This window comes from Brassica napus, chromosome C1 (genome assembly GCF_020379485.1).
Source record: "Brassica napus cultivar Da-Ae chromosome C1, Da-Ae, whole genome shotgun sequence".
Classification (NCBI taxonomy): domain Eukaryota; kingdom Viridiplantae; phylum Streptophyta; class Magnoliopsida; order Brassicales; family Brassicaceae; genus Brassica; species Brassica napus.
In genome coordinates this window covers 41,159,665-41,170,421 of record NC_063444.1, presented here as the reverse complement: position 1 = coordinate 41,170,421, position 10,757 = coordinate 41,159,665, and the positions used below count along the sequence as shown (strand labels likewise).

The 10,757-nt window shown below is 34.2% G+C and overlaps 1 protein-coding gene across 1 annotated transcript; it reads right to left on the bottom strand.

The window, feature by feature from the left end:
• Positions 1–3,337: 3,337 nt before the first annotated feature.
• LOC111212410 lies at positions 3,338–3,974 on the bottom strand. Its single transcript, XM_022713952.2, has one exon. The coding sequence runs from the start codon at positions 3,799–3,801 to the stop codon at positions 3,619–3,621; it is 183 nt and encodes a 60-aa protein (XP_022569673.1). The 5' UTR covers positions 3,802–3,974; the 3' UTR covers positions 3,338–3,618.
• Between the last annotated feature and the right edge of the window lie 6,783 nt (positions 3,975–10,757).

Below are 10,757 nucleotides of genomic sequence, written 5' to 3'. Positions count from 1 at the left end.
CCGACAGACCGAGGAAATTCCGACGGAATTCCGATGCCAAAGGCTAGTTCGTCAGAATTTCTTTGGAATTTTTAAAATCCCCCAACGGCTCTCCAACGGCTATAATATATCCTCGGAATTCATCGGTTTTTCCCGAGGAATACATTTTTCCTCGGTATTTCATAAGAATATTCCGACGGATTGATATTTCCTCGGAATTCTGTCGGTATATTCCGAAGAAATTCCGAGGAAACCAAATTTGGGTTTCCTCGGGATATCCTCGAAAATTCCTCGGGAAATTTCGAGGATTTTATTTTCCGTCGGAATGTCCGTCAGAATACCGCTGTTTTCTTGTAGTGATACCCTGTTTAGGCGTCCGCATATACGGCTAGGCGCTATACAGTCATCTAACGCGTACTGAACGCCTAGCGCGTTTTAGAACACGTTACCAGTAAGGATTTCGCCCTAAAACTTTCCCAAGCATGAGAATCGAAGAACCACCACAAGTTTTGTTTTATCGTCGATGGTGCTTCTAGCCGCCAACATCGAAATCTTTTCTCTACTTTGTCTTCTTTTACTCAATTTGCTCTCTTCTCTGTTTACTCTTCCGTCTCTTCTAAAGTTTTCGCTCATACACGAGAATGAGACAAGTCGTCACTGTGATGAGAAGGTCTCGGCTTACTCATTATGGATCTGGATTCATTGGATTCAAATTTTTCTGGAGGGTTCCCCACTTAGATGCAAGGCCGTCTCAAATTATATTAAAATTTGTTTTATCTATATGTATTTGAGTTTTCTCATTAATTATAAACGAGACTTTGACCAGCGCGTCCGCGCGGATGTTTATTTTATTTTTATAAATCAAATATGATTGGTTATCTTTTTCAAATATATTTATACGATGTTGGTATCCATTCGGATTCGGATCCCCAATTTGGTTTGGTTCAAATCTATTTGGATTGTGAGTTTTTGAGTTTCAAGATTTCAACCATATTGAGGTATTTATAAATTTTGGTACAGGTTCGGTTCGAATCTTTGTGGGTTCAGATAACCCGTAAATTATTTTGTAAAAGTTTAAAATTTCTATATACTTTAATTTTTCCAAATTCAAAAAAAAAAATTAATATATAACATATGAATTTGAATAATATATGCCAAAATATTTAAGTTTAACATAAAATTGGTTTGGCATGAATATTTAGATAGAGAATCAATATATATTTTAAAGTATTTTTGGAGTTTTGAATATTTTTAGCTATTTACTTTTTACTATTTGTATATATTTCAAGTGTTTTGGACAATTTCAAAATATCTTATATATTTTGGATATTTTTTGAATATTAAATCTAAAAATAGTTTATATATTTAAATATATGAATATGATTCAAATATATTCAGACTCGTAAATTTAAGAATACATTAAAAATTTTGAAATTTTAAACCAAATTTATGTGTTTATTTTGGAAATTTTCTTAAAATTTTTTAACTTTCAAATTCGGGTTTAACCGTTCCACAAGCACATGCTATTAGACGCGCTATTAGACGGCTCTGCTCCGACGAGTTCCTCATCACCGAGTACAACTGCTGATCAGTCTCACCAAAGCCGCTTTTCTGCTATCCCGATTTCGTCTCAGCTAATATCCACCCATTTCCGGGTTCGTATGGCTATTTCGTGACTGCCATAATGTATGGTCCGACCTTCGGTTACACTATATATGCTTTCTTAAGAGGTATGTTACCAATGACATGTTTTTTTACTTCTAGAATAACATGAAGCGTTTGGTTTCAAAAATAACAATCCTCGTTAAATATTTCTTTTGTCATCTTTTGTTTTATTGATTCCAAACTAGATTAGCCAAAAGGCATGTTACAACGTAGCTGGCTGTCGTAGGGAATCTAGAGCCGACGGTTTACAGATATAACCCTATCCGGTGATTGCACAGATACAGTCCCAGAAACAAACCTATCTTATACAATCCTGGAGTCATCTTTTTTTTTATTTTTTTGATCCTCGTTAAATACTTGTGTTTATATTTTCTTCAACAATTCTAAACTATTTGTAAGTTGGTTAGGTGGATGACTGGATGGCAAGCTCCACAACAGGACTTAAAGATTATATTCTGGAGACAGGCCTATTAAACCTCATACACTTTCCAATTGAGGCCCAATTTTTATTTCATTTATGTATGACCTTAGTGCTAAAGAGGTAAACAAACACACAGTTTATGAATAATTATTTTCGTGCTCAATTTTCTTATCTTGATTACAACGTTTGGACTTGCACAGTTGCACCATGCATAGTTTGAAGGACGTTGAGTTGGCGGGATTACTGATTTAGCCACAACGATGGTTCAGCAACGAAAATATACAAGACTTATGCTCAAGCCCGATCGAGAGATTCCGGTCGATAAGTCGGATCTTTGTGGTGTTCAAGAAAGATAAGCCACTGATAAAAGAGTTTCAGCTCTGAATGATCAATAACAATCCTCCTAACCGCGGGGAGCATATATCTACGATCCTGATCATAATATTTAAGCCGTTAGATCTCGGTGACCGTCTTTTTTCTTTGGATAATATAAGTTTGCCTACAGAATATTTGACATGCCGATTTAATATCACTTCGTGGTTGGCCAACCAAGAACAGTAATCACTTTGTAATTGGTTTGACTTTCAACATTAGCAACTCCGACTAAATATTTTCAAAAAACTAATCAAATTAAGTTGAACACTTTACATTATGAATCCTGAGAAGGATAAAAACAATAAATCGAAATTTATTAATTAATTAGGATACATTCGCTTTAAATTCCGGAAAACTAAATGAAACCAATTTTTCGTTATATAAACTGAAACTTAACTTCACCAAACTAGATTGGATGAACATGAACATGGTTACATATTTTATCTGAGACCTGAATTCGTGTCGTGTCAAGAATCCCACAATTCAAATCCACTTCTAAGAGTTTGACATAACTCTTTTCAGAAACCAACTAACTTAATTCACACACCTCACTAGCTATTTTCAGGCATTGTTTCTCCCTAGAAAGTGGTAGTAATTCTTTCCGTGTAAGACTTTCTTTTTTCGCAACTATAGATCTCACCCCCGGGTGGGAGCTGCAACACACGGATGGATCATCTCCCGGATATTCAAATGAACCGTAAGCATGGGTCCATATCCGCGTGGCTACATGTGGAGCTAATAATTTCGTACTAGAAGAGAATCGATTACTGGCGTTGACCAACAGGGCAACTCCTTCTCTAGTGGAAACCACCACCACCTGGTTGTAAGACTAACTATTCTCTCTGCAACAGGTGAAGAATTTTTAAAAATTGTCAATAATAGAAAACAAATACTGGATGGCTTACTAAATATAATAAGTTATCGAATATATTTGTAATTTACAATTTTTCAAAGTTGCAGATTAGTAGTATCTTCAAAGGATCTTAAAGAAAGTTAAAGCGATTAATGCTCAAATTTTTTGGTAAAGTTCGACGGTTTGATTCATCTGCAACTCTTCATGATTACTATGATTATGCTTATACACATATCAACAACTTCCAAAAACGCCACTCCTAACTTTAACGAGGCCAAAAACCAAAAAGAGAAGAAAAATAAAATAAACAAACAAAAAAAGCTCATCACATGAATCCAACAAGAGGAATGGGAACGGCCGAGTAACTATTCCGACTACCATCATGAGCTGCCGGAAGCGCCGGCAAAGGCTTACGGAAAGCCTTTTCTACTGATTCAGCCACGGTGGCTACAAAAACGACGGCAAACTTCACTAACTCGATGCAAATCTCCAGCTTTTGAGACACCATATTGTGTTCTTCTTCTTTGGTGTGTGTTTTGCGCCTTTGAGGTATATGTTTCTTCTCTCTCTGTTCTCCGCGTCTTGAAATCTCTCGTCTTTGTGATGTCTTACTTGCAAAAGGCGAGCTATATTTATACTGAACGTACACGTTCACGTCGAGCCATACAATTATTCGTATGGATTATGATAAATTTAATAATTGGTTGATTAATATACCACGTGGCTGTTTGGTTCGCTAGAAATTTTTCTCGGAAGATGCTTTAGTGTACTTTGGTTAATACGAAGGGCCGTTATTCTTTGGGGGCATTTCTTTACTTACATATGTGTAAGTATGTGTCTAACGTTGCCATTAACACATAGGGGCGTACATATACATTTATTGTATTTTTTTTTTTTTTTTTGTAAACTATACATTTATTGTATACCGACAAGAAAACATATAATCTATGTACATGTTTGTATATACTTGTTCTAGATACGAGCATGCAAAAGAAAGGTTGTACGTATGATTTTTCTAATATATATTTTGTTTAATAAATTATTAAAAATATCATATCGGCAATTTTATAATTTATATTTTAGAAGCTGATTATGATGGTTTTTTGTAACTATTTTGTAAAATTTATATACAATTAAATATATATATATATATATATATATTTTTTTTTCTTTTTTTTTTTGTAACTGATATATATTCATATTTGAGCACGGAATTTAAATAGAGGATAGCTAAAATTAAGATATTTATATATCAACGATTATTAGCTTAACTAATTCCCTAAATCTAAAATTAGAGAGCTTTTCTTGAAGTCCACAAATGGTTTGTTGTGTAGTTTAAGGTTCAAATAAAGATATCGTTTTTAAAACACAAAAAAAAAATAAAGATATCGTTTAAATAGAAGCGTGTCCATGCACGTATATAATCCACGTGAAAATGTATGCTCGTTATGATATTATTTAATGTAAATTTATACACGGTATGTTTATATATATAGTACCATACGCGTTTGGTTGATATGGATCAGGATGGAAATTATCCACCAATAGGACACGAGGACATCAAGACAATTTGATGTTGATTTTGGTTGAATTTTAATTGACACTATATCTCGATCCGCGCAACCGCGCGTGTTTTTGTTTATTTTTATATAAATATTTTGTTTTCAATTCTAAATTAGTCTATATTATAATATATATGTGTCTATCAATTTTTAAAACATAATTAGTTTACGGTATATTTTTTTCATTGAATAGATTGTTTCAAACTTTCTCATGTATTTGTATCTTCTTCTATATATATATATCTATATATGTTCGGATTATTATTTCATTATTAAAATCGTAACTGTATATATAAAAATTAGTAAAATATTGTTTTATTGTTATATTCAAAAATATTGTACTATTTCACAAATTTAGAAAGTTTTAAAAAAATTAAATTTTTCGTTTCATAGATTTATATTATCGAGTAAATAATTAAACATTTAGTTTTTGTTTAGTTTTTAAAATAAACTATATAGTTTTAAATTTGTTTTCATTGGTTTAAGGTAGTAAAGATTACTGATTGTTAGATAATATGATTTGTTATTTAAAAAAAATCTTTATACTTTTAAAAGTTAACATTGACAAATATTTTAATAATTAACATATAGAGGTATAGTATTACAACATTAAATTATATCTATATAATTTATACTATCTATAAATCCAATAAATCATCTATTATTTAAATCCAATTATTGATAGCCCAATAAAATTTTTTGGTATGCCCAAAATTTAAATGATAAGATTAGAGATTAAATGTAACATGATTTTCTAGGAATAGATCCATTAGGTCCATTTTAAAAAAAATCACACATGAATCAAAGTTGTGACTTCTGTTTTAATATATAAGATGTTTAAATCCAATTATTGATAGCCCAATAAAATTTTCTGGTATGCCCAAAATTTAAATGATAAGATTAGAGATTAAATGTAACATGATTTTCTAAGAAGAGGTCCATTAGGTCCATTTTAAAAAAAAAATCACACATGAATCAAAGTTGTGACTTCTGTTTTAATATATAAGATTCTGACTTTTTTTTTTGTTATCACTTATGAAGCTTAAAGTTTGTCGCCTACATAACCTACCTCCCAGACTAAGGGAAGAAGGTCTCAGATCACTGTACTTCGAGCCCTTTTGTTAAGCCGAGGGAGTGGTCGTAATTAAACCGCGTAGCAATACCCGCCAAAAGGACTCTTTTTCCTGGTAGCCGGTAGAAGTCAAATGTCCTATAGCCGAAAGGTGAGAAAGGTTTGCTCCGGATACTTCATGTGCTGACAATCAGGTTGCAGATATTTTGACAAAAGCTTAGCCTAGATGAATGCAACGCCGTCGCAAGCACAAGTTTGGGGGTAGGTTCACTACAAGAAAACAACGGTATTCTGACGGACATTCCGACGGAAAATGAAATCCTCGGAATTTCCCGAGGAATTTCCGAGGATATTCCGAGGAAACCCAAAATTTGGTTTCCTCGGAATATACCGACGGAATTCCGAGGAAATATCAATCCGTCGGAATATTCTTATGAAATACCGAGGAAAAATGTGTTCCTCGGAAAAAACCGATGAATTCCGAGGAAATATTATAGCCGTTGGAGAGCCGTTGAGGGATTTTACAAAATTCCGAGGAAATTCCGACGATGATGACTCGGAAACAGACTACAATTGATTTTTTTTTTAAAGAAATACCGAGGAAATTCCGAGGAACACTTGATATACTCGATCGATCGATGTGTTTTTGAACATATATCCATCGATCGATCCGTTTATAAAAAAACGTTCGAGATTTTGTTCATTCGATCTATTGGATATCCACATCGATCGATCGGATAATCTAATCGATCGATCACATTGTTACGCTTTGGTACATCTTAGTCATCGATCGATGCGTTTTTGGACATATATCCATCGATCGATCCATTTATAAAAAAACGTTCGAGATTTTGTTCATTCGATCTATTGGATATCCACATCGATCGATCGGATAATCTAATCGATCGATCACATTGTTACGCTTTGGTCCATCTTAGTGATCGATCGATGCGTTTTTGGACATATATCCATCGATCTATCCGTTTATAAAAAAACGTTCGAGATTTTGTTCATTCGATCTATTGGATATCCACATCGATCGATGGGATAATCTAATCGATCGATCACATTGTTACGCTTTGGTCCATCTTAGTGATCGATCGATCCATTTTGGGATCGATCGATCACTTTGTTACCCCAAACCCTGTTTCCTCGGAAAAGTCTCGGAATATTCCGAGGAAATTCCGAGGAACATTTGATATACTCGATCAATCGATGCGTTTTTGAACATATATCCATCGATCGATCCCTTTATAAAAAAAATGATGTTTTGAAATCCCAAACACTAGGGAAGAAAACGGTTTCCTCGGAATTTCCTCGGAATATTCCGAGGAAATTCCGAGGAAATAGGGTTTTAAAACCGAAAACAACGTTTTGCGGTTTGAATAACACCTCTATAACCCTTATTAAGTGTCTTACGTTCATTATGAAGTCAAAAATTTGTTCCTTACCCTATAATAAACACTTTTTCGATTGTATGAACGAAATCCCACAACATAAGAGAAACACTTATACACTTTAATGAACGGTAAAGTGAATACTTTCAATTCGTTTTGAAATTTGTTATTTCATGGTATATGCTCATCTATACAAAGAATCATCAATGGTATGCATTACAATTGTATAAGAAATGAAATACGGCAAAAAAATTGATGTTTTGAAACCCCAAACACTAGTTCCTCAATGAACGGTAAAGGGAATACTTTCAATTCTTTCAATTCGTTTTGAAATTTGTTATTTCATGGTATATGCTCATCTATACAAAGAATCCTCAATGGTATGCATTACAATTGTATAAGAAATGAAATACGGCAAAAAAATTGATGTTTTGAAACCCCAAACACTAGTTCCTCGGTATTTCTTCGGAATATTTTCATTTTACCGGGCAAATATTTCGCGAAAATTGAAATTAGAATTCCGACGGAATTCCGACGGAATTCCGACGGATAATGTCCGTCGGACCCTAGGTTTTATAACCACGAGCCCCTTCTTCTTCCCCATTTCTCTCTTCTTCCTCTGCGTGAATCCTCTCTTCTCTCCGGCGATTTCCCCCTGAATTCCGACGATATCTCCGGCGATCTCCCCCTTCTCTTACACAAATCATGTAAGGACCCTATCCCACTCTCTTAGGTTCTATTTGTTAGGTTTTTTGTGTAGTTTTGATAGATTTTTGTTAGGGTGATTGGTTAGGATTGTGATTTGGTTGTATAATAGGTTTAGAATTGTGATTTGGTTGAATAATTTGTTTTGTTGAATTGATTTAGAATTTTTTTATAATTTTTTTATTTTTTTGTATTTATAAAATCGATTTTTGTATATAAAATCGATTTTTGTATATAAAATTGATTTTTGTATTTTACAAAACGATTTTTGTATATAAATTTGATTTTTTGGATTTTACAAAATGTTTTTTGTATATAAATTTGATTTTTTGGATTTTACAAAACATTTTTAATATCTATAAAACTTTTTTTGTGATTAAAAACTATTATTTGAGATTTGTTTTTAAAAAAAAAATATATATTTATATTATATAAATTTTTTATTTATTAAAACTATTTTTTGTTTATTAGAACTATTTTTATATATTTATTAAACGTTTTTAATATCTATATATCTTTTTAGAATGATTAAAAACTATTATTTGGGATTTTTTTATAAAAAAAAAAATATATATATTTCTATATTTATTAAATATATTTTTTTTTTAATTTACAGGTCTCATGATGATCAGACCCGGCCTCGACAGCGTCGTGGTCGTGGTGGTACGGGGTCAAACATGGTAAGGATGATCGCATATCTTTGTTGGAGACCCAGATGGCGGCTCAACAGGCGGGCTATGAGGCACAGAGGAGGGCTGAACCAGCAAATGATGGAGATGATGCAGAGGATGTACCCGAACGAGGTGTTCCCGGACGTGCCAGACCCGTAGTTTTTTTTTTCTAAAAATTCGGAATGTTTTATTTTTATTTGTGAAACTTTGAATATTAATTAATATGATTTCAATTTTAATTTTAATTTTATATTTTCGAATTTAAATTTCAAAAATTTTATTTTTTTAAAAAAATTAATATTTTTTACATTCCGAGGAAATGAAATACCGAGGAAATTCCGAGGAACACTTGATATACTCGATCGATCGATGCGTTTTTGGACATATAACCATCGATCGATCCGTTTATACCGAGGGACATGTTCCTCGGAATATTCCGAACGTTTTTTTATAAACGGATCGATCGATGGATATATGTCCAAAAACGCTTCGATCGACGAAGTTCCGAGGAAATATCCCGACGACGTTCTCCCTCGGTATATTCCGAGGAGCTTTCCGCCGAACTAGTGGTCCTCGGAATGTCCTCGGAAATTTGTTTCCTCGGAATTCCGTCGGAAAATTCCGAGGGATTTCCGAGGAAAGAAGAAATTCCGAGGAGTTATTTCTGAGGATTTGTTTCGTCGGTATGTCGTCGGAATATCGTTATTCTGACGACGTACCGATGATTTTTTCCCTCAGTATGTCGTTGTTTTCTTGTAGTGGTTGTATGGTGTAAGAATGACTGGCCATAGAGAATACTGTCTTCCACTCTTGCCAAACGGGCTGAAACCATCAGTACATAATCCAAGGTAGACATTTCTTCTCTCATACGCAAACTCGGGATACTTTGATTGGAAATGCTTCAACGCTTTTGCATCTGAAGGATGTCTAATCTCACCATCTGTTGAGTGCTCCGCATGCCATCTCATTGGTTGCGCTGTGCGTTCAGACAGATACAACCTCTGCAACCTTTCCGTCAAAGGCAAATACCACATCCTTTTATATGGCACTGGAACTCTTCCACTCGTATCTTTATAACGAGGATTTCCACAAAATTTGCATGTAACCCGCTGTTCATCCGCCCTCCAATAAATCATGCAGTTGTCGCTGCATACATCTATTACCTGATACGATAAACCAAGACCAGCTACCAGTTTCTGAACCTCGTAGTATGAACCAGGAGCTACATTATCCTCGGGTAGAATACCTTTTACAAAATCAGCAATCGCATCCACACAATCTTCAGCCAAATTATAATCTGTTTTAATGCCCATCAATCTTGTAGCAGATGATAAAGCTGAATGACCATCTCTGCAACCTTCGTACAATGGTTGCTTTCCAGCATCCAACATATCATAAAATCTCCTAGCTTGTGCATTAGGTAAATCTTCCCCTCTAAAATGATCATTTACCATCTCCTCAGTACCTACACCATAATCTACATCCGTTCTTATTGGTTCTTCTAATCTAACCGCTGGCTGAGGTTCGCTAGTACTACCATGTTCATAATCAGTTTCTCCGTGATGATACCAAATTTTGTATCTTCGTGTAAACCCACTCAAATATAGAAGAGTCCAAACATCCCACTCTTTAATAACCTTTCTATTTTTACAATTAGAGCAAGGACATCTTAACATACATGTTTTTGCTTCCGGTTGTCGGTGAACTAACCCCATGAATTCGGTTATACCTCGTTGGTATTCTTCCGTAAGCAATCTCGTGTTCGGATCCAAATGAGGTCGATCGATCCAAGAACGAAAATAATTTGAAGAAGACATGTTTTTTATGAATCAAATTTGTGTGTAAAGAGAGTAAGAGTGAGGGTGAAGATATGAAGTGAATGAAAAGGAAGAGGGGTGCTTGTATTTATAGTTGAAATCCTGCCGACAGACCGAGGAAATTCCGACGGAATTCCGACGGAAACGGCTAGTTCGTCGGAATTTCTTTGGAATTTTTAAAATCCCCCAACGGCTCTCTAACGGCTATAATATATCCTCGGAATTCATCGGTTTTTTCCG

Excerpts from the sequence above, each read along its gene's own strand:
- LOC111212410 (XM_022713952.2), bottom strand. The coding sequence starts at position 3,801 with ATGGTGTCTCAAAAGCTGGAGATTTGCATCGAGTTAGTGAAGTTTGCC.